At 47.2% G+C, this 24,537-nt stretch overlaps 2 protein-coding genes and 1 non-coding gene across 4 annotated transcripts in view; all 3 read left to right on the top strand.

The window, feature by feature from the left end:
• The first annotated feature begins 11,944 nt into the window (after positions 1–11,944).
• On the top strand, positions 11,945–12,028 carry Trnal-cag. The gene has a single exon. It is a non-coding gene; the product is annotated as a tRNA-Leu (tRNA).
• Positions 12,029–14,388: 2,360 nt separating this feature from the next.
• LOC8040324 (RPA-interacting protein A) lies at positions 14,389–15,358 on the top strand. Its single transcript, XM_002414116.5, has one exon. The coding sequence runs from the start codon at positions 14,409–14,411 to the stop codon at positions 15,108–15,110; it is 702 nt and encodes a 233-aa protein (XP_002414161.3). The 5' UTR covers positions 14,389–14,408; the 3' UTR covers positions 15,111–15,358.
• Positions 15,359–17,192: 1,834 nt separating this feature from the next.
• Positions 17,193–24,537, top strand: part of LOC8040323 (influenza virus NS1A-binding protein homolog B) — a 57,049-nt gene continuing 49,704 nt past the window's right edge. Inside the window, exons 1-2 of one of the 2 annotated variants that reach the window (XM_042292417.1) lie at positions 17,193–17,469; positions 17,854–17,994. The gene's annotated coding sequence lies outside the window, so the exon portion shown is untranslated. The remainder of the gene's footprint in view (positions 17,470–17,853; positions 17,995–24,537) is intronic. The other variant, XM_042292416.1, reaches the window with a different exon arrangement.

Genomic DNA, 24,537 nt, shown 5'->3' with positions numbered 1-24,537 from the left:
GTCAACTTCCCTCAGCACTTGATGGTGTTCTACTCAGGGTTCAATCTAGAGAACTCCAAACTAATTGGCTCGTGCGTCGTGGGATGCTACCATGATTGAATGAAAGAACAGCATCCAGTGTCGCAATTTGGTCGTTCTAAAACACAGGCGCTTGAAAGTACACACGTGGAAAAACGTACACAACGTCTCGGGATTGTCTTGGCTAAAAAAAGAGGTATGCAATAATGGCCAGATTTTTTTTTTTTTTTTTTGGGGGGGGGGGGGGGGGGGGGAGAGAGAAGGAGCCGCGAGCCGCACTTTAACACTTGAAGAGCCGCACCGTGGTGACCCCTGGCATATATGAAGTTGGGGGCCAGGGTTGGGCAGAAATACTCAAAAATGTATTTGGAAGTACAAATACTGGGATACATTATAAAAAGTAGCCAAAATACTGATACTAAAATACATCTGTAAAAATGTATCGCGATACGTATCGGAAATACATCTGAAATAGAGGCAAAAAGTATTTGGAAATATAAATACAGGAGTGCATTTTAGGGAGGGCAGAAATACAAATACAGAAATACTGATACTGCAATACAGTTTTCACAATTTTTAGAGACGCCAACTGAGATGAAGCTTACAGTTTGAAGTGGCAGTTTTTGACCCCAAAATTACTTTCCCGTAGGCTTGGCACTTTGCCTTGAAGGTAGTGGTTTCGGACGACTAAAAGTCGTCAATGGACACACACAAAAAAAAAAAAAAAAAAAAAACGTTCCATCAAGGATTGACCCCGTCCCTTCCCTGAAATTCTGTCTTTCTGACGAGGGATGCGAAAATACTTCGACCTCTAAATAAATTCTATGACAGCCTAAATCCCATCAAAACGCCACCACACCCCTGTCCAAGGGGGACGTCCCTGTCAACATTGATTACATGAAGTCACGCTGGAATAAACTGGTATTTTTTATCCGTAGGTGTGGCCTAGAGCATTAAACTTTACCACGCTGCTGTATGAAAGTACAATAGGTACTTTCCTTGTAGGTTCCCTCGTTGAAGATCGTGCAGGCAGTGTCATTTGGAATTTTCGAGAATAGTGGACCACCTGAAGCATCCTGGAACACGTGTCTCACCTTCTGTTACGGTTGAAAGAAAAGATAAGATAGCATTCCTGTTGTGAAAGTTCTTCCTGCAGACCCTCCGCCACCGACACATGGATTGCAGTCATCAAGTTTCGCATAGCATCCCCCAAAGAGAGACCTCGCGGACTGCGACCTGATATTGCCGGCACAGGTGCGAGCTCTCCGAGGAACGGCGTGCTCGAGACGAGTCGCAGGTGTACGAAGTCTGGGTCGGCACAGCGAGGCCACGACTGGCCTCCTTCCTGGGTTTCGGATCCCCAGAGCAGCGGGTCACGTTCACGTCGGCTGATGACGTACGCTTGAGCCGCGCAATTTTACGGGCGCAGCCGCAGACGCATTCGAATATGTGTTGAACTTCACTGCGTGAGTCATCCTACTATTTCAAGTCAACCACCGCAAGGCTCGTGCTTCAAAAGACTGTGTGTGACTCAGCCTTGCCGGTTGTGTGTACTGTGTACGCTATGGCAAGAGTGACATTTATAAACCGACATTATATGCCAGCAAACAAAAACTCAAGAAATCCCTACCCAAGGACCTGCGGCAGAAGATGCTCTTACTCCACTCCTGGCACGCCACCTGGTTCGAGTCCCCGACTACGCAACACTTCTCAGAAGAGAGAGGAGGACATATAGAAAAATAGTCTGGAGAATCGGAAGGAACCTTGGTCAGCATAGTAACAATGACCCAGCATCTCCTTAACACTGATGCCCTGAGAAGTAAGAACAAATAAAAAAGTATGCGTTCGGACTTGTTTGTTTTTTGTTTGTTTTTTTCGTGGAAGGGGGGGGGGGGGAGTATTTCTCAAGAAGTGTAACGAGATACATTTCATCCTGATTGTATCGCGATACAAAGAAACATTCCAAAATGTATTTCGATACAGAAATACAGATACTGGTGAAAACAGTGTATAGCGATACAGAAATACAGATACGAAATGTATTTCTGAAATACTATCGCGATACATTTGTATCGCGATACTGCCCAACCCTCAACGTCCCGCTTTTTCGGAACCAGCAGATGACCACGACCTTTCGCGCCCGCTGTATGAGAGAAGACGGCCCATGACAGTAAAGCGAGCAACGATCCCTGTGTCACGAGTAGTGAAATGGTACGAATGTGTCGTTGACACGGAGTACGGTGACGACCACCCAGGAGGAGTCACTCAGAGTATTGCAGAAGGGAGAGTAAAGGAAGTGTTGCCCACGAGGATGAGGACACCATTGCCTTACAATATTGGCGGTCAACAACAGTTCTACCCGCCTAAACAACGCCGCGTGCGCGCTAAGACCGGCGGCGCGGGACAACAATGCCGGAGACGCACACGCGAAGAGGGGCCGGTTCCGATAGGGATGTGAGAAAATCTTGAATGCAGCATGAAACGATTCCGCGTATTTGCCCTAGAGTTCCTGTATAGGCCTCCTAGGGGAACCAGAGTTGCACGTTCATCCCCGTAGCGCCGTCTTTCCTGCCCGACATGTTGACCCTGCTCCACACGTGACCGAATTCAGCGAACAGCGGCGCCACGCGTTCGAGGCGCGCGGCGCGCTCAAAAGCAGGGGAACGTGCGCCGGGGCGCGTGCAACGGAGCGTCTACTTTCCTGCACGGCATTTGATCCTGTTCCTCACGCGGTCGGTCTGTCTGCTGGAAAAAGCGATGGAGAAACTTCATCGTGACGTCGCCGGTGGGAGGAGCCTAATCTCAATCAGCGGCGAACTCAACTGGCAGGGAACTTCATCGCGGCGCGTTCATGACGTCGACGAAGAGAGGCGATTGAGTTGTGACTTCATCGGGATTTATACCCAAAAAATGTCCTTAGAGGGAATCGTTATGGCCGACGGTGGATTGAAAAAAATGAGTTAGAATTGGATTCTAGTGTATTTTTACCCCGTGAACCTGAATATCCAAACCATTTGCTGCGCAAGTGTTGTTAAACGCGAGAAAACGCGAAAGACGGTCGCCGTACGTGACGTCATCGACGGATCTTTTGGCTGCCCAAGGCTAGGGAGGCGGGGCTTCAGCCCTATTTTGAAATTGCTGGTATGGCTCTCCGGCGCGTCGCATTGAAATATAATTGTGATATCTGTTATTCTAAAGTCCAAATGAACGCAATTCAAGCGTTTTTTCTCAAATGTAGAAGTGCCCCATCTTCCCTTTAAAGTGCTCGTGTGTCTGTACGGAGATTTGCCTCACTTTTGGAATTTTCGCTGTCGCTGGTGGGGGACGTTAACCAAGTGTCGTCGATGAACGCGAGGAGTAGGACAGAATCTTGGCCCCAATGAGAATGGTTCCTCGCAAAGACACGGAAGAAGGCGCATGATTTCGAGGGCGGACGCGCCTCGTCCGCCGCCACAGAGCATCTCGGCTGCAGTTTCGGAGAGTGCTGGGAATCTCAATGGGCGGTTATAGCGTAGCGTTGCCGTGCGCAGCGAAATTGCTACTGGAAGCTCGCGCTGTAACTTTGAAGCATGCTTTCTAGCGCGCTCAAAGCCTTACCAGCCGTACCGTAGCCACCGCAGAACAAGGTAACGGTCTGCTAAAACTTGCTACTCGCAGTAAACAGACACCGTGTTGTTTATGGTCTTATTGACTTTGCACAAGTGAGCTGCCTCGTGATGTTTCTTCGAAAGCTCGGATCGTAGCGCTCAAGCTGACGAGTTAATTTCTTTAGACCTGTGCATAAGGCACTCCTATACCTGAATTCTAAAGTCTAGGCAATGGGCATTACATCAACGCGGAACCGGAAAGGCTGTCACCTTTTGTGCGTTAGCTTGTGTTTAATTGGATTATGCAGGACTCATCTGCTGTGGACAAAGGTGCTAGTGAGGACCCAGCACAGATGGCAGCTCCACCACCACCAAATGGTAGGTATAAAAAACAGTCTGCGGATTCATCTCCATGATACGTGGTTTGCACCTGTGTCAGGACATGTATCATGCATGAGTGCCGTCGGTGGCCACTGGCGGTCCGTGGTTGCAGCTTTGCTACACTGTGATCATGGTGAACTGCTCCAGTGGCCCAAAGTGACAGCTTTTGTACCCGTCTCAGCAATTGCACAAAAATGTGAACATGACCTGCACTGTGCATAACTATGAGGAAGGTAGAAGAAGCTGTCATTAACATATTGTGCCTGGCCGGTAGCTCCCAAGGTGGCTGTAGGTCCTACCTTGTTGATGTTTCTAGCAAGGTGACACCTTAGCAAGACTCACAAAAACTTAAGTGTACACATTGTGCAGAGATAATACACACATGGTTACTCGAGTTTTGTGTCGGACAAGACAGCAGATCCAATGGATGAGACTAAGTATCAGTTTGTAAAAAAACTGTGTCTCCGATCCTGTTTTCCAACAGCGGCCTGCTTCCGCCAAACAATCTCGGCACCACCACATCTACCCACCACGCTGAAATTGACGAGAGAATGACACTAAGACAAACTGGTTCACCAATTCTAAAACCAGTGTCTGCTATTTATATAGTAGTTCCACTCCTAAAAATATTTGGTGCAAATGGCTGTGGAAGCAGGACGCACCTTGCTGGGCATTGCCTGTCGAACTCGTCAAAGTCATCGGCGTGCAGTTTTGCACACTTCTCCTAATTTTTTGCACTCATGTATTCAAGCCCTTCACCTTCGTCTAGAGATCAGTCTGTCACAGCCCAGTTGAGAGTAAGTATCAGATGGTTCTTGCCACCACAGGGCAATATTTTCTGCGTACTGAACTGGACAAACTTTGTCGTCATCACTTGACGGTTTAAACTTCTGCCTAAGCTTAGCCCAAGTACCTGCACTAGCACATATTGCCCCGCACGTCTCCGAGCAAGCGCGCCCGTGGCCGAATGGTTCTCGTGCTTGGCTCCCACATAAAGGGCCAAGGTTTGATTTCTGGCCGCGCATGCACCTTTTTGTTAATGTCCCGCACCTCCACCAAAATGTCACAAATGACAGATGATCAGGTGACGAATGAAGAGAAACTAAACGTTTAATTTGGCGAACTTGTGCAAAAACAAAAATATAAATAGGTAGCATCACAGGCATCGAAGGTCGGCGGAGTAGCACGATCGAGCGCAAGAGCGAGACTCTCTCCGTATCGCCACGCGGAGCTCCTCATGTACATGCGTGGGCTTCTGGAGCAGTCGGCGTAGAAAGTTCGGCGCGTAGAACCACGGCCGGACTGGAGGCGCGCGCTCTCTTTCTCTTCTTACGGCCTTTGCAATCGCCCGGGAGTCAATGGCATTTTTTCTCCGTATGTAGTTCACTTGCTTTCCTCTTTAACCTTACTATGGCCGCCCTTCCGTTTTCTCTGAAAACATTGCCCAAGTCTCCTGCAGCTCTGCACACCGCGATATACGCTGACGATGCAGCACTCTGGTGCGTCGGTCCTTCAAGGGCTTCAAAAAGTATCGGCTCACAGCTGCAAAGAGCACTTGACGAGGTTGTGAAGACCACAGAAGACCTCGGGCTGACTCTTTCTGTCACAAAAACCGCGTTTCTTTGCTACCGTCCCAACGGAACCCCCAGCCGACCCGTAGCTAATGCTCCGAAGATAGGTAACATCCCTCTTCAGCATGTTACGACTCAACGATACCTGGGCGTCCTGATCGACAACGTGACCTGGCGCCCTGAAGCAAAGCGACTACTCATCCAGTGTCGTCAGCTGATGGGCGTTCTTCGCTGCTTCCGACGAAGGAACTCGGGCCTCTCTCCACAGGGACTTCTAGCTCTGTACCGTGGACTCATCCTCTCAAAAATACTTTACGCTGTACCACTACTTAACCTTGGCAGACACCAGATACAGCAGTTGGAGCAATTTCATCGATGCGCGCTGCGACTGTGCCTTGGGCTTCCACGATTCTCTGAAAATGTAGCGACGCTAGTTGAGGCAAGAGAAAACCCGATCTCGCTTCACAAAAGAAAACGAGCAATGCGCCATCTAGTGCGACTCCAAGACGCCTCATCGACGACATCTCTTCTATCCAAACTCCGCTCACGGCCGCTATCCTGCCTTGAAACTGTCACAATAGAATTCGAGGACCAGATCGGACCACCCAAAAGGCGATTCCCACCGACACCACCCCACACAACCTTACCACCGTTGAATGTGACCGGTACTCTACCGTTCTTCCAACGAAAGTCATCTGTCGCTCCCATCGTAGATCGTTCCCTCGCTATGGATCACCTAGATAGATGGTATAAAGGCTGGCTACATGTCTTCACTGATGGGTCGACTAAGCCCGAAACAGCAACATCTACAGCGGCATTTCTGATCCCGTCCATGGCGGTGCAGCAAGCTGGTAGGCTTAATTTTCATACAACGTCAACAACTGTGGAACTAGTAGCTATCTGTAAGGCTCTTGAGGCGCTGCTTGTACTTGAGCCTCAAGCGGCAGTTATACTAACAGATTCCAGAAGCGCCCTTTGTCATCTTGAAAACCTGGAAGATGCTCCACCACTCGCACAGGAAGCCGCCCATGTAGCCCGCAAAGTTGAAGCCAAGGGATGGAGACTGGCATTTCAATGGATTCCATCTCATTGTGGCATTAAAGGCAACGAGCAGGTGGACTCTCTGGCGGCTAAGGCTCATGGCCAGGAGACCCCAGAATACTTCATCCCCCGATTCAGTGAGGCCAAGCGTCTTGTCCACCTGATCACACGAATGGGACATCCTCATGACGGTGTCGCCTCTGGCAATGCTCCTCCTCCCAATACCGGAGTCGAAACTCAGCCGAAAAGAGTCTAGCCTTCTGCATCGCCTGAGAACGGGCTGCCCGTTTACGGCAAAAACGTTGCACAAGATTTCACGCAAAAATAGTCCGAATTGCGACAGCTGCGGGACCCTGGAGGACACCGAACACGTGCTGTGGTCGTGTCCAAAATACAGCAGCGCTCGAACTGTGCTTCACACTGCCCTGCAAACATCCCGCACGTCGGTGACAACGCCCCGCCAACTGATGTTCCCGAACGGGGGCAAGCGCCTCGCAGAACACACTTTTCGAGCATTTCTAGAGTTCCTGGAAGCAAGTGGCCTTGCAACTCGGCTGTGACGCCATTGCTTTCCGCCACAGAGCTGTGACGCCATTGCTTTCCGCCACGGTTTAGTACTTTTTGCTGCAGATACTTTTAAGAGTACCCGAATTTTTCTTCCAGTGTGAGCATGTGTAGTTTACAACGCGGATGAAACTATACGCCACCCGACTTTTATGCCGCTTGGTGTGACACTTCGTGTCTCCAAACCTTTTATCCGGTGTATCCTAACTCACTCCGCACATTCTAAGTTTTTTCGTTTTTTTTCCCCCCTTTTAACGTGGTTTTAGGCATCCCCCCTCCCTCCAATTCTGCAACTAACTATTTGAATATCTTAATATGCCGCCACTATCAAAATCAACCTTTCCCTTCTCCTCCCTCTCCTTTCACTCCTCTCTCCCAAGCCCGTGCGAGTCTTTCCCCCGTTATGGGTGGATAATATTTACGCACGGGCTTTTCCCATTTTCACGATTGTCATTACAACAGCAGCAGCAGTCAAGGTCCAAAATTGGCTGGAAATGATTGTTTAGAGAACCGTCGAAAGAAAACCTGTGTCATATGGCATTAATGAATTATTCTAGGCCGAGTTTCTTCCGTCCCGTCTGTTTCGCTGTACGTTTCAAAAAATAATGCCTTACCAACACGCTCAAGCTTCCATTCTGAACGAGTTTCTTCGTCCTTGCTTTATTCAGTTATAACAAGAGCAGCTCGTGCTCAGTCTTTGGTGCTTGCTCAGCGCAATGCGGAAGAGCTGGCCTTCCACAGCACCAAAAACATTGATGGGAACAACAGTTAACTTGTCATTAGAAATCAGTTATGACAGACAGTTATAGCATAAAGGAAGGTGAATGCTGGACTCTTGTGTTTTCGCTCCTTTTCAATTTCGGACCTTGTGTCATGTTTTGAAGTAACTGATTTCCAACTTCTCTCTTTCCATTTTTCACGTGATCGACAGATCAGGCCTGTCTGCTGCAAATTAATTAGATCAAGCTTGATGCACATTGATCAGGGCTGCTTGTTTCATAGGTTGCGTGTTGTACTGGAAGACCCACAGCATGAGTGTGCTGGTCTGAGCACTTCCTTGGTTAGGAAGGTGCTCGCATAAACGAAATGTCTTTCAGGGGTGTCACATTCTTGCTATTTCTAGCACTGCATGAGAGTTTTAAAAGAAGGTAGAAGCAATGGTATGCCATACACTACTGCTCACCACACCCCTGGGATTCTCTCGTTCTATGTAATTTCTGTAACATGGTCTTTAAAAATTATTTTTTTTATAAGCATTCACCCTTTTCGTGTACTTTGTCTGCAGGCTATGGAGGGACAAACAGCTGCGCATACTCAGCAGTCATCTTCACTGACCACACTCATGCTGCACCTCATAGGGGTGCACAATTTCCATCCACAACAAAAAATTGCTCCCTAGGCACCATTTTGCGTCTTTCCTGATTTCAATATAGCATCGAAAAAAAATTTGCAGCACTACCTTGGTCATACCCGACAAAATTGTCATACATAGAATACAAAGTATATTTCATATACAGGGAACCAGAAATTTCACAATTAACGGTGATACGGCGGTGCAAGTCCAATCGTCCAGATACGAGCAACCACAGTTAATTCTTCACCTTTTCTTCCTCTATGCTTGAAACAATAAACTGTTAGAGCAAGAATGCTTAGGCAGTCGATGAGAAACAAGATGCCACCCATGAGGAGGCCCTCTTTTATTCTCTCTGTTGTAATGCCTTGACGTTTCGCTTGTGCGATTTGCATTTTTTCCAGGTTACCCTTGCCAAAAACATTGTGTTAAAAAGCTTTTTCAGAAGCAGCAACTTATCACAAATATACAAACTTCCATTTTTAGGAGCCATACCAAAACTCCGACAGCACACGCTTGGTGCTGTGTTTCTTCGGCCCACGCACCACGGCAATAATAAAAAAAAGAAAAAAAAGAAAATGTACTTGTCATATCTATCTTTTTCTGTCTAATAGGAAACACCATTTTCTGAAATACCAAACTTGCCTGCCATAGGCTTGGGGTAATTTGTTTTGATGCATAAGCAACTTCTTCAGACCAAAAAAAAAAAAAAAAAGTGTCCTTGTATCAAACTATTTTATCCATTCTCTCGGGGTCTATAAAAGACCCCGTGAGAATTGAATGCCACTTGAACTGCCTGCTAGGTAGACCCCTCTACAGCCAAAAGGACTTACGTGTCTACTTGTTTTGGCAAGTTACAAAGTATGACAGAACATTGCAAGCGGATACATACAAGTATATTTCGCAGAGGTGACGAGAGGCAAAGCTCGTAGTAGCCTCAACAGCTGCCAGGCTTCAAGTTTGAGCAGGGAGACCCTGGCAGGTAGCACATCCTTGCAGAGGCGGCCATGTCTCAATTTTCAGTGCTGCACAGCTTGTCCTCTGCTGTCAAAGATTACACCGTCCTCGGGGTCGGACTCTTGGTGCTCAAGGGGTAGGCCCCAAAATAGAGCTATACGAGTCCGCATTGTGCAGAAAGTCAGATTTCTCTGCCTAGTACCTTTGCAACCGCCGGAACCTGCTTTTGAACATCCTATTCACTGCTCTACAACAATCTTAAGGAATGCTTTTTGTTAAGCTTGGCCTTGGGACAGCACAGCATCCCTTGGGGTTGCGAGGAATTGGTGTGCAAGCATGGCTTCAGGGTTTTGTCGCTGTCACCTGCACACAACAGTGAGACGGTATCTGACATGAATGTTTCATAACCTTTTCAGTTGTCCAAAAGCAGATCAACACTAGACAGAAATTATATATGCTAATGCAGCCTCTACTTGGAGCTAGTAGTTACATAGCATACAAAAAAGGCTGAAAATGTAATAATAAAAAAAAAAGTTTAAAAAAAAGTGGAGGTATTCCACTTGTCTTTCCCCAAAATTATGCCTTCAGAGCAAAGAGGTGCAGCGTCAATCGAGTTTATAATCTCTTTATTTTCCTTCATATACAAATGTGGGAGATGGGGCATATAATGTCAAACGTCAAGTTGCATGGCTTGCAGCGTCACGAGGCGCCCTACCCCGTATGGCAGAAAAGCAGCAGAAACGTTTCATACAACACAAGCAAAAAACAAGATACTATACCGATTTGAACCTCAATCGTAATGTGAAAACGTGCACTACGTGCTGCCGCTGAACAATTTCCAGATGTTGAGGCCCGAGACATTGGGATGATACACATGCAATCACGAGTAAGCTTGAATCCGTGCGACTATCTCGCGCGACACTCATCACGGTAAATGAGGAGCCCGTTTTCTACCGAGATCTTTCGTGCAAGCGCATTGAGAAAATGTTCTATTCAGACCGTATTAGAACCACGTGATTAGAAAACAGCGTATTAAGCACTTACCGACAACACCGCTGAATTCGCATCGCTGAACTTCTTAGCTGTCGTCGCCCCTGTAACATCCAAAGAACGCGACTCGCAACACACCGACGCACGGTGATGTCTTCGTTGCAGCAAAATGTGTCGTCAGCAACGCACAAGCTGAGAGCACTTGCTGCTCGGCTGTCGGCAAAGAGGGCCCCTCGCGACGCCGCCAAAGCTTCCGGGGCAACTGTCAAAGCCAGCGAGTATCGGGTAGTATTCCCCGATTACGTCCCTGGCGAACCATGAGCCGAACATATAAAAAACGTAGCGATGGTTCGTAAAAGCTCGATTTGGCTCGCCCCGCTTGCAAGCGTGAACGCCTCCATCTTCATTGCCTTTGGCAACTTTGGCTGCCTGACTACTACAAAGTTATCTCCATCGCCAAACTCAATCGTGACGACATTCTGACGTCACCGCTAACTTTATTATTTCACCAGCATAACTCGAACTTTCTCGGAATCCGCAGAAAAAACCTCAATCGCAACGTCACATCACGTGACCAAAAGGGCAGCCAATCAGCGACCGATTGAGTTAACTTCATCGTTGACTTTGCCATCTAGCATAGACAGACGGATCTCGGCGAATAGCGCGGTGCGGCGACACGTGGAAAACAGACGCGCAACTCCGGCTCCCGTACGGAGCTAGTCGTCTGCTCCTTGCGCACGAGTTACGGTGACGTCAGAAAGACGCCGAACTCTGATTGGCTCTGACTGAAGAATAGTGGGTAGACCTCAAAGCAAGCTGCCTCGAGGTCTACCCACTGTCCTTCATTCAGAACCAATCAGAGCTCAGCTTTCTGACGTCACCACATCCCCTGCGAAGGAAGCAGACGACTTGCTCTCCGCATAGAGGAACTCTACAACAAATATTTGTTATTTAATTGCAATAACGTTGTGAATGCCAAACACACACCCCGTACTAGTATTTTCCATCGCACTATCGTGAAAGCAAGTGTTAGGTTGGCAACGCTGTCACACTATAAATGCAGAGTATGTGATAACTGAGTTAAGCCAATCCGTACGGCGGCATGTTTGAAAAACCCGTTACCCTAAATAACGTGATCGGCTGGTCAGCAAATCTAGGAATTCTGCAAACGCCCATCACAATAGCTGAGCTGGAGCTGTGGTCGCAGCTGGAGACCTGCTATTTATTTCGTTTCGGGTACGTAAAGTTTTCCACTCACAGGAGTAAAACGCAAACAAAACAGAAAACGCCAAGATGTTCACGTCGGGTGATGTCTGTGCATTAAAAGCCCTATTGTTACTCAGATTTCTCTTAACGTCTTTAACTCTTTGATGAAAAATATTTTTAAGTGCATTCACTCTTGCGTAAGTAAAGAGTTGCCATTGAAACTACCAGCTAGTCAAATCATCCCTTGAAGATACGGACTGCTAATCTTCAACTGCGTCGTCAGGATGGCCGAGCGGTCCAAGGCGCTGCGTTCAGGTCGCAGTCCGGTCTTCCGGGCGTGGGTTCGAATCCCACTTCTGACATCACTTTTGCCGGGTATCGATTTGCGATTTGTAGAGGAGGTTCGTCCTGGGCCCTGTGGGGGCACTAAAGAAGATTTTGAGTCTGTCTTTTTGTGGTGTAAACTAAATCTATGTGCCCCTGCGCATCTCAAAAAACCTCCCCAAAAAATCATGCGTAACCCTTTTTTCTGATTAAAAACACGGCTAAACGTCGCGGCACGACACTTTTTTCTTTTTTTTCAGATATATCTCAGAAAAGGGAAACCGTCCCACGTAATTATAATTTGGGATTTTCTAAGACGCTTGGACGCATACATTTAATCTTAAAAATACGATTTCAAAATCCAGTTTCGTGACCCCTTTAAGCCGGTGGTATTTTTAGCTACCTAAAGTTAACACATTTTGGGAATACCCAAGCTTTACTTTTTCCGTCATACTATTTATTATCTCTGAATAAAAACCTGACGGGCACTTACTCACACTTGTTAGCAAATGTGTCACACATGAACCCACTCCGCTAGTGTACATATAATGGCAGAAAAAACCCTAGACCTTTCTTCTATAATATCCTGAAGTTACCCGGAGACATGTAATGTGGTACTTAACCAGCAAACATAAAATATTAAAGTCAAATGCTATTGTGCCCTACTTACGCCAACCTATTATTATGATATAGCACGTGTTTTACCTGGGGAAAATGTCACTTACCTTTAAATAACACGTAAGTGAACAAAGCGAACTATTCTTTACACCGCAAGGAACCGGTGATCACGTCAAAACTAGAGCACCAGCGGACTAATGTTGTTTTGGAAGTCTTAAGGGCCGCCCAGACTAGCGAGAAAACGCGCGTGGCACGCCGATCGCGGCAAGTAACAAAATGTCGCCGAAGCACAGTCAGCGCCACGAGCACGTGCAGAGACACGCCCTTTATCTTCCCGCTTAACCGATTTATCGGCGCGCCGGGCGCGTTTTCTCGCTAGTGTGGGCGGCCCTTTAAAGAGCGATAACGTCTTTCCGCGGAAGTACGGCTCCACAAGCATAGCAAAGTTGAGTGTTGACTACCTGAGTACTTAAAACCAATTTCACGTGGGTATAAAAAATGTTTGTTCAGAAAAGCAACAGCTGGTACTTATTCTTGGATGGAAAGCATGCTGATACGCACATATGGAGAGGGGAAAATAACGTAAACTTGTTCACATGACCCCATCAATTTTCATTTACTTCCTTTTTCTTCGTTACTCGTAATATTTCAATTATTACTTTGCATATGTTCCGGACATGAAAGTTCGTTTGTCTCGTTTATTTTTAAACGCTTATCTTTTTATTTTATTTTTTCTTTACTTTTTTTTTTATAAATGTTTATTATTCTTTTGTGAATCATTATTCCGCTAGTATAAGGTTGCGTTACAAACTTCAGAGCTAACAGACAGAAGAGGGATACACATATTTAGGTTGCGACATTATACGATAAGCATGTCTTTCACAGTCAAATGCCCGAACTGCCAGACAAACTCGCCGTCCGCGACTTCTATGAGTAGACGTAAAAGTCTCACATTTTAGGACAAACAAGAAATATCGTGGTAGGGTTTTACCTCTCAAAGCAACGGACAAGGGACCGCCCAGAGTATTACACACAACAAATGACAAATACGGCGTAATATCTGTGTTTCTTTTTTTTCTTTTTTTTTTGTATGTCAAAGGTTTTGTTTTACTCTAAACATGCTAGGCGTGCACCAGTTCGCCTGCGTTTTTATCATTTTTTCGTTTACGCGTTAGAAGCTGTCGCTCTATCGAGTCAATGACCACTGAAGTTGAAACCATTTAGAAACCATAGTTGGAATGAGAAAAGGGCGAAAAGTCGTCATTTGCCGTTCAACATAGAACCCTAGCTGGATTTAGTGCACTGCTTCGTATTCACGGGCTATTGGTGTCCCAAGACTTTGCACAAAGTTTACATTTGCGGTGAGTTCAGACGTTGCCAGAGAAAACAAACGATTGTTTTGCGTTTTAAACATTAAAAATAGCTGATATTAAAGGCAGATAGGATTATCCTGACTTACCACAGGATTGAGACGCTCAGCGAGGATCCTAACTTTTTTAGAAGTGAAAACGAGCACATTATGCTCCTTCTGTAATTTGTGATGTAAACAAAAGGGAAAAGAATCGTGCAAATATAAACTTAATGCATTGCACGACTACTAAACGGGCCTTGAACAACATTTAGAATATTTCTTTAGTTGAGGCAAATAATAACTGACGCGCAACAAAAACGACGCAGCCATTGAAACGAAACCGAAACCAGATTAGCGACATTTTTTGGCAGCTCGATGGACGGCGACAACAATTCTTTCGTCACATCCGCATTTTTTATTTTCCTTCCCGCGTGATTCTCGAGCGTAAAATGGCGTCGCCCAGTTCGCCCGCGCTTTCGTCGCGGTTCCAGCTGTTGTACAAGGCCAAAACACCGCCGTGGAGGGAAACCTACCGCAACCGGTGCCGTGACAGCCTTCGAAGGAACCGACAGACCCTTTTCCAGTCCTTCCGCGATGCCGGAGACCAACGCGAAAAGCATCAGCAACTCGTGGCGGCCGTGAGCGACGTTGTCCGAGACGAACTCGAGAAACTCCACGCGGGACCCACCCCTACATCTCGTCATTCGAGGCTGACACCGCTGGCCGGTCGTGATGGGGCAACGCCGCCGGACGACGCCGACTTCAGCGAGAGGCTACTGGAAGAAACCCTGGCCGAACTGATGGAAGAAGAAATGCAGGTTTGGAGGCTGTACGAAGAGACCATGCGCGCTCAGGAGATGGAGGTTCAAGCCGCCGTGAGCCATTGGAGTAGCGACGACGGGGTTGTGTGTCCGGTATGCCTACGTCTCGACCTCTCCAAGAGCGGTAGGCTGATATCCTGCGCGTGCGGCGTGAGGTTGTGGACCGAGAAGGACTTGGAAGACGTCAGGCGCTGCGTCGGACAGGCCGTCGAGTCGCATTCGCGTCTCTGTCCGTCCAGGCTTGTGTTTTCGGCACTGAATTCGGCCGCGGATCATTCCGAGCTTGTGGGCGTTTGCCACGTTTGTGACTTTATGACGGCCGCACTGTGATACTTGGCGCGCGAGGAACAAGCGAAATTGTATAGTGACGGCAAGTTTTAGTCACGACGGCGTACCTGTTTTGATGCGGGAGATGTTAATTGTAGTTGAAGAAATTGTGCACACAATCGTAGGATGTTGTTTTTACTTTCCTCGTGGACATGAGCCAGTTCAAACGCGTTTTTGTCTTCTTGTGTTAGATTTATGCTTCGACCCTCAAATTAAGTCTGTTGCAAAGAATAAATAGCGCTGTTTCCCAATATTCACTCGGACAAGCTGCTTATTTCCACTGACTGGGAATCCAGTCTTCGTGGATATGCGATGTGCATGTTGCCAATTTTCTAGCGTGTCGTCTTTTCGCGCCGTTTGCACCCCGTTTGCACCTTGAGAATACGACTACAAAGAACGCAACTTGCCTGTTGGACAGTGTGAGAGACACATCAGAAGCCGTAATCCTCAAGAGCCCGACTTTGCCTCTCTTGTCAGATGTCTAGGAAACTTTATACAGCCCCTGACCAATGAGAGCTGTCACTGTGGTTGACCATCGCTGTCTCTTACCGAGGCATGCGCGGGACATTCGATCTAGTCCACGGGAGCGCAAGTGGCATTAGATCTCGCCGCCGTATGGGATCTCTGGTTACCGCTACCGAAGCAATTGTCTTGGTCGATGCCGACAGAAAGTATGAATGCCGTCGAAGTAAGCCTGTCGGTAGTCGTCTCGTCGATCTTAGTCTTCTATTCGACCGCCTATGTTCGCTTGGCGTTAATCGAATTGACCACGCGTGGTGGCTGTACAACTTCTACACGAATTTTGTTTTCTGGCTCTACCACTTGACCTCTTCTGCTCTCCTGTTTCATGTTTTGATTCTATTATTTACTTATTCTCGTTGATTTTACCCTTCATGGGGTAAAATACCCATTTAAATGTAACAGAAATGACAGCACCAAAACAACAGCTCATGCTAAAAAATCCGCATGTGCTGTTTTTCTTGTTTTTTTTACTACAATTAAATGGTTAGTTTTCTTGTCTGCACCTTCTTTGGGATGGTGCTGCCATCTTTCTCACTCGGAGCGCACTATGCTTGGACGCTCCCTATGAGGTACGGGCCGCCAGGCCCAATCAGGTCCGGATCCACGTGCTTTTCCGACGTGCTTACCTGACGCGCTTTTCTATAATAATCCCTCGAGAAGGCTTAGTATGTAATATGATCTCTGTGGGAGAAGGGGAGCACGAGGGATAAAGGACAAACACAACTAGGCGACTGGTGCGCGACCGAAAAAATCCGCCTGGTCCTGGTGCTGGCCCTCCGAGACGCGCGCACTGATACATACGCGCCGCGGTTTCTAGCAGGCTCATGGTCTGACCAGTTTGACCGTGGCCAGTAGCATCGGCCTTTGGTCTGTCGGAGATACCGGCAGTTTTTGCTGTGCGCAGTTCGCACGCTTTGGCACGCAATCATACAGCGGATCGAGGCGGACACCTACAAACCGAAACCAGAAACGCCATACCACGTGATCTCGCGCGTACGCATTATAATTTTTCAAGTGTTCAATAGATGGCGCTGTGTGTGCAAGAGGCTTTTATTTGTGGCGTTTATCGACCGGTTTCGTCTGCTCTGCTCAAACCCTCAAGGCGGTTCGTTTCGTCGTAACCTTGGCCCTAACCCTCATAAACGTCGATGACGAACAACCACGACACAAAAGAGATGCAATTGAAATAAATACGAACACAATCAGCCATAGACTATTGCCAGCGGCGTCGTTACGAGCCGTAGTTCTTCCCAGTTATTCGCACGCGGCAGCAGATGCTGCGTTGAAATATTTTGCTTCACTAGCTCTGGATAACGCTCGCAGGCAGTCGTCATAACTAGTCCTAACCTTATCTGACACAAGCATGATGCCACAGATTAAATTGTGTCCTCATAATGATTTAAAAATATATATATATCGTTTGGGGGCCGAACACACACCGAGCAAAGAGTCGGGGAGTACCAAATTGCATAGGGCAGCCTTTTCTCTAGCTTCTGATTGGTTACCAAGTGACGTCACTTTGTTGTTAGGATCGGCGCCTGCGCTACGTGTGGTGGCGCATCATCGCCGCTTCGAGACACTTCGAGACCGCTGCCACCGCTGCTTTGCTCGCTTTGCTCGTCGCCGTTTCTCCGGAAGAGTCGCTTATTTTCGGTTCGGTCTGGTCTGCGCCCGAACAGAGAGAGGGAGAAAAAGAAAAACAAGAAGGAAAAGACCACGACCACGTTGTCGTGTCCGTGTCTCTCGTCTGGCCCGACACTCTCCGAGCAGCGCCTCTTCTCAACGCCATCCCTCGAGTACGGTATCGGAGCAAGACTGCTGCCGCACTGCATTTCGTGAGGTGGGTTCCTGACGCCGGGTTTGCCCTCGTCATGTTTTCTGCCGGTAGACGTTGTCGAGCTACCATCTTGAAATGCGGCATGAATGGACGCGTTAGGAGAGGTCTCCCGCCCGCACGGTTCCGACACTCGATATTGCTCTCGTTTCGCGACGCAGAACGTGCGATGACGGAAACTAGAGCCGGAGATCCGATACACTTCCCGACCGCACACACACACACGTAGCAACCGACGGCGTGTTCCGCTTGTGATTAGGTTTAGCGAATTAAGCGTGCCCTTCGATCCGCGTTTTCGTGTGTCCTCCGGTCAGCTGTTCGGGGTGCCATTTCCGGCGGTGGCCGAGCAGCTTTTAACACAGTTCGTCGCGTACTTTTTGTCCGATTCAGGGGCGAGATCGTCCGCCGTCGCGGTTCCCACTGAAAGGGGCCCCATCGTTTCCGCGCTGCTCCCGTCGTGGCACTTCGCTGCAAGGCATGCACGTGTTCTTATGACGGCTGCTCTTCGCCAAGCCAGCCTCCTCCATCAAGGTGAGCCCTTTTGACCTCGTCATTCATTCGCTACGCGGGGCACGCGCCCCTGCGTTTCTTTTGATGTTGGGACAGTGGAGCAGGTGTGCAGTATGTTCGGGTAGGCTTCGTGAAAAGGGCCGCGTATTACCTTGGCATTGCTTCATTTGACCAGGCAAATGGAGCACCAATCTTCGGTGGTCGCAGTGGCACATCCTCGTGTTATGCTTGCTATAATTACTGAGTGTCCCCTCTTTGGTTAGCTTCTTGTCTGCATCCGGTACTACCAGTTCCTTCACAATCTTAGCGTTCCCTTTATTTTTTTATTTTCATTTTTTTTTTTTTTTTTTATTCGTAGTTGAGGTGTTTTGTTCGGGGACTAGCTGTTGCGACCACTGATCTCTGTTATAATCGGCTGGGTCGCTGATCGAGGCTTGACCTGCTAGGGTCGAGTGGCACCACCGAAAGCCATGACTTGGCACCAGCTGATGCATATGACTCTATGGGGAAAACGAGAAAGTGTAAGTTCCCCCGCCTCTAAGCTGTTGTCGTCACTGAAACTTTTTGACTGCTGTTCAGGAAGCCAGTCAGATAGCTTGTGCACAAACATTAAAACTGACAGTCTCCACAGTTCTTATAGCTCAATGTTCAATCAGATAAGAGTTACCTAGAGTTACCGCAAAATCGGTGGCAATTCTGATGAGCTGGGTTTAGCCAGGAAGGCTTTGCTGCGCGGAAATTGCTTACTCCCTGAAAGCCGCTGTCAACATGAAACTTTTTTAACATTCATCAACTTCTAGGCTTCCTTCCCCAAGGGCGGTTTTATTGACGGCAAGTTCCTTTGTTTACTCCACTACGAGTGCAAGCTTGCCAGTTCAGCCATGGGTGCTCTGGCACGTTTGATTTTCTTATTGGCGTTCGAACGCTTGACAAATACCGATTCGATCCCCAAACACCCGATATAATGATCGCAGCACATTATAAAATACTAGCCTTCGAGCTCAGCGCACAAGCTTCAATATTCCTACTTTTGTTTGTTTCTCCCATAGACTTGCGTGTATTGCCTGATGTCAAGTAATGGCCGCCGGCGGTGCCATCGACGGGCTCCCGATACGCGATCTAGTTTAATCAGTGGTTGCAACGCGCTGATACCGACTACCTCGCATTCGACGAAACGCCAAATTCAATCATACGTCGCCTGGCTTCCTGCCATTGATCAACACCCGGCGGCAGACGTGAACTGGTATTGATGACGCTGCTTCGACGGACCGTAAACACACGTGTCGATTGTCATAGATCACCGTGTGCTCGCCGTTTCATTGTACTGGGTATGCGAGCTTTGATGGGGTGAAGGTCCGCGTCAATCGTTTTGCGCCTTTTTTTCATTTTGTTGTTCGTTTATATTTATGTAGCATTGACGTAGCCAGTATACACCATTCTAATCCTCAGCCCAGCACGCGCCATACGCACGAGTACTGAAAAGTGGGCAGGAGCACTTTTTTGGAAGGGTCTATACGTACGGAATGCAATGTATCATTGTCGAGAGAGATAGAGAGAATGCTTTATGGAAATAAAGTTGGCAAATGTTCTGTATATTGCTTCTGGGTAGACAGCTGAACTTTCAGATCACGTGAAGCGGTCTGACTTCCATATTCGGGCGGAGCCTTTACACGGACGATGTAATGTTACGAAACTTCTTGACAAAAAAGAAAACAAGCTGGCTGGTAGCTATTTACAATTACAAACACCTGGGACCGATGAACTCGTAGAAAGAGGGACAGACACGAAGTCTCGGAAGAGTCTGTTTTGCCCCATTTCCTCTGTGTTTATCAGTCTCGGAGTTTTGTAATTATGAATAGTTTTTTATTACCGTCTGTATCAAGTTATTTATTGATATATTTGCCCTAAAAGATCCTTGTTGGAGGACTTTACATAGGGGATGTTCAGTGCAATATTATGTGGAGGGTCTAATGTTATTGTAGCACAAATTTGTAAACGACCAGACAATCGACAGACCCTCTAAGTGCACTCCTGCTCCTGTCTGGCTTCGACGCCGTCTGCAAAACTGCTCAGTGACCGTTTCCAAAGCAAATAAATAAATAAACAATAAAAGAAGGAGAAGGTAAGCGGGGGATGGGGAGCACCTTGCCGTCCTTGAGGTCGAAGTAGCCCTCTTTGGGTGGGATGCGAGGTGTGGTGTTTAGGAGGGACAGCATTTCGAGGAAAAACGCGTCTACAAAACTTCCAAATAACTGGTTTCGGTGGTCAACCGGTACGTGATGGGAAACTGCTTCGTGCGGTGTGTGCTCTCCTGCAAAAGGTTGAGGGTACCAGCATGGCCAAAAACGCTGGGCCAGCGCCCGGACGGAGCGGACGCTACGAGCTATCCTAGCCAATCGCGCTTTGTGGAGGTAGCCCGTGATACGCTTTCCGCGCATCGCTGTGCCCCTCTTCAAGATCACGTGACACTCACACGGCCTTGGATTGGCTGGTAGACTGCGCATTTACCTGTTCTCATTGCTCTAATTTTGCGCATGCTCTCTATGAGAACGTAAACTTGTGCAAGGAGGTAGAGCGTATGGGCGAGAGGCATTGCTGACCTTGGTGGCTGTAGGAAAACATGTCCCCGGAAAAAAAGGCCCCAGGTGGGGAGTAGGAAAAAATGTCCCCAAAGGATTCTCTGTCTCTGGGTTTCCCTGATCCTCGTGGCCTTCGGGCGGTCCGGTCATATCTCCTTGGGGAAAAGGCACCCTGTGGCAAGTAGTAAAAAACGGCCCCAACAAATAAGGAAATGTAAGATTCCCCGAGGTACACATCGCGACACTGTTAGCGCGAACACGACATCGGCGCATTTTCACATTTTACTTGGAAAGAGTTTTAGTGGAAACGAAATTTTACCGTCTGCATTATATCCCCCAGATGAGCACTTTCAGTACCTATAATAACTTTGATGACAACCTTCCTTTCGTTTCCATGAAAAAAAAACAGAAAAAAAGAAACTAGCGATCTTTTGTTCGTGTTAACAGTGTCGCGCTTTTTACCTATTTCGAAATGATGCAGAAGTACCTCTCAAGTTTCCCCGAATACAATAATTTAATTTGGATTACTTCGGTTGCTTTGTGCGACTTCCAGTCTCCCTTTCAACCTCTAGGTGGGTCAGGTCATTTGTGACCGGAGAATGACAGGACCGCCCGAAGGCCATGAGAATCTGGGAAAACACAGCGATAGTGAACCCTTTGGGGACATTTTTTCCTACCTTCCACCTGGGGCCTTTCTTTCCGGGGACATTTTTTTCCGGGGACATTTTTTTCCGGGGACATTTTTTTCCGGGGACATTTTTTTCCGGGGACATTTTTTTCCGGGGACATTTTTTTCTGGGGACATTTTTTTCCGGGGACATTTTTTTCCGAGGACATTTTTTTTCCGGGGACGTTTTCTCCGGGGGCGTTTCTTCCGGAACCCGTCCTGGGTCTCTCCAGGAAACTTTCGTGTATTCCAGATCCTGTAATGGATTAAAAAAAAAGAAGTGATTTAGAAATGAGCTTTTGAAATAAGTGAATTATATGTAGCCGTGCAGTTCTGGAAGCTTCGTGCATGACTGTAGCGATGTCTTGCCATTACTTCGTCATATGCAATTAACAGATTGGGTTATCAAACCAAACGCTCGACCTTCCCGATTGGTATTTTCCTGAAAACTTGATATGCACAAAGAGGATTGTGTTTCGTAGCCATGATACCCTTGTCCTGCCATAAGCTCAAGCCAAGTGACCTTCAGTCCTCCTCTACTCCGTTTCATCGTACTTCCCACCTCAACCGAAGGCCCGAACGCATACAACCACTGAAAGTGCCTGTCGCTGGGCCTTGGTATATATATATAGATATGTGATTGATTTAACTAGAACACGTGTAGAAACATGACCAACACAGTTACGTTGCGCTTTTGACGCTCTTTGATTGGTCCCATCGACTCGTAGCTTTTGGTCGCAGGTTTGATGAGGCTTGCCACGTGATCCAATATGTTGTTTATCTCTCTCTCCTGTGTGTCTGACGTTGGCCATGTTGGCACATGTCTCGCCGAGCGGATGTGCGCCTGACTTCATATTGTAGCAGCTGTTTTTCGTGTTTCTTTTTGACTACGGGAAAACTACTGAGGTTTTACCGTTTTACTTTTTTTTTATGCGAACAGTTGTTCCTATATATATATATATATATATATATATATATATATATATATATATATATATATATATATATATATATATATTAGAATACAGTATTGCTGAGGCGAGTCTTCACATTTTGCGCCACTCAAATGTGGCACGACAAGGAAAAATAAGAAGTGAATCCTTGCTCTCGGGGCCACAAGAACGTGACGGCACGATTTGTTTATTTTCGGCTCCCGGCCCCCGCGATTATATTGGTTCTAGTGCATGGACAAATATAGCACCGGGGGGAATATTCTGAACCGCAAGGAGAAGATATCTATATTGTAAATAAACAGTTTCAGGTTAATACGCACGCTTAGGTCAGGTGACGCCGATAATTGTTGGCCTGCAAATTTCAATTATTGCTTAATAAAAAATAAAAAAAGGTTGATTTGTTATTTTAGACAAAACCCCGAGACTGGGGGAAGAAAAAGGACACTTCGTGTTGTGTTGCCCCCCGCCCCATTCTCGGGGTTTTGTCCAAAAATGTTAAACCTTCACCAGCTTGTTTGCGCCCTAACCTTTTGTTGATTTGTTAGCTTTTTCCTAAACATTAAAGTAGATAATTTGCTTTCAATAGGTTGAAGTAGCCAGCTTTTCATGGTCAAGCAATTGTCAGGGAATACGGCCAAAGACATTGCGAGAATCAAGGAAGTTCGTAAGAAAAAAAAAAATGCTGTGATTTATTGCATAGTTTTGTTTTTGAAGAGCCGCACATTTTTTACTTATTTATTTATTTATTCATGGTATTTCAAAAGCCCACTTTGAGGTAATAGACCCCTTTAGAAAGTCACGCGCCAATCATTCGAAGGTCGGAACCGCTGTACAATGGCGGAGTGACTGACATCGTGGAACGTGCAAGTCATTCCATAAACTAGCGAACGTCGGAGCGTGGCCAACGCTAGGAGCCGTCGCGATTCAATCACACAGCGTCGTAAGTGCAACGTCGCTGCACTCATCCCCTTTCCTCTTTTCGTCCAATTAAACGAATAAAGTGTGCCGTGACGTTACGGTTTTAGTTTGCCATTGTGCAGGAATTCCCCAGCTGCTAACAAAAAGGGCAGTCTTTCGAAAGAGGTGTCTGTTGCATCAAGAAGCAGAGAAAGCTCCAAACGCAAATCTTTTCTTTTTTTTTATTTACATGAACAAAAGTTTACCGGTGAAAGACAGTGGCCGTCAAAATCGCGAACAGGAGCGATGATCGTTTCTTCAAACTGACCTCCAGCTGTATGACGCGAAAAGCAGTCTACAAACGGACGCGTTAAAAGCTGCGCGCGGGGCCCGCCGCTCCAGCTCTAACCGATAAAACGAGGTAAAAAGCCTCGCCCCTCTCACCTCGACTTTAAATAAAACGCGTGACACGTCTCGGCTCATTGGTATATAGCATATGCGGTAACCGGACAGAAGCTCACCGGACAAAAGCTCACCCGTTTCTTCACAGACCCGGTCGAAAGCTCACCTCATATTTTTCTCGCTACCCGGGCGAAACACAGGCTGAAATAGACAGCGGACGCGATGGACATTGCACCATTTTTAGGTGAACTTGTTCCCCATCCCACGCAAGGGTTTACTACGGTTGATCGAATGCCATTTTCCTCGAAACATGTTTTAGAGAACGGGCACGTTTTGTTGAAGCACGGTTTAGAGAAAGCAGAGCCTCAGTTTAGAGATATGCCGTTTATCGAAAAGGTGACGCTATTCAAAAAAGGCGTTTCTACTTCGCGCGTGTATCACTGTTAACCGAAGCACCCTCTGCTCTCCCGCTGCTTCGCGGCGGTAGTCTGCGGCGGCCCACTCCTAAAATTTAACTCGCCTGACTTTTATCCGTACACGCCGCTTCGCGGTGGCCGAATTCGCCAAAAGGAGGCTCATCGCCTTTTTTCTCTAAACTTCGTTTCTCTATAAGACCAACATGAAATTTTCTCCAGGTGAGCTTTTGTCCGGGTCTGTTAAAAAATGGGTGAGCTTTTGTCCGGTGAGCTTCTTTCCGGGATTCGGCATATGCCACTCTCGTCCCAAAATGTTGTGCGCCTTTTGGCCCGCGGGCCTTGTCTCGGGTTCTCTCAGGTGCGTACCTTGTTGCCTAAAAATAAAAGATTGGAACTGTTGTTTTGCAATAAAAACTTTAGCCTCCTGTTAAAAAAAGACTATATCTTTTTTGCTTTTTGTTTTTTTCTAGCTAGTTTGAACGCGTTTATATTTTTTTGGGGAAGGAAACCCGTGGAAGAGGCACAAGAAGCCTATTCGGACGGGAAAAACAGTATAGTCTTCTAATGATGGTATATTCAGCGGCCCTGCCGTGCTATAAAAGATGCGAGTTCCGAGCCAGCGGCTTAGGCGCGATGTGCTTGTGTTCTGT

Source organism: Ixodes scapularis, unplaced genomic scaffold, assembly GCF_016920785.2.
Source record: "Ixodes scapularis isolate PalLabHiFi unplaced genomic scaffold, ASM1692078v2 PGA_scaffold3__209_contigs__length_174095766, whole genome shotgun sequence".
Classification (NCBI taxonomy): Eukaryota; Metazoa; Arthropoda; class Arachnida; order Ixodida; family Ixodidae; genus Ixodes; species Ixodes scapularis.
Note: the sequence above shows the minus strand (reverse complement) of the source record. Positions and strands in the feature narration are given on the sequence as shown.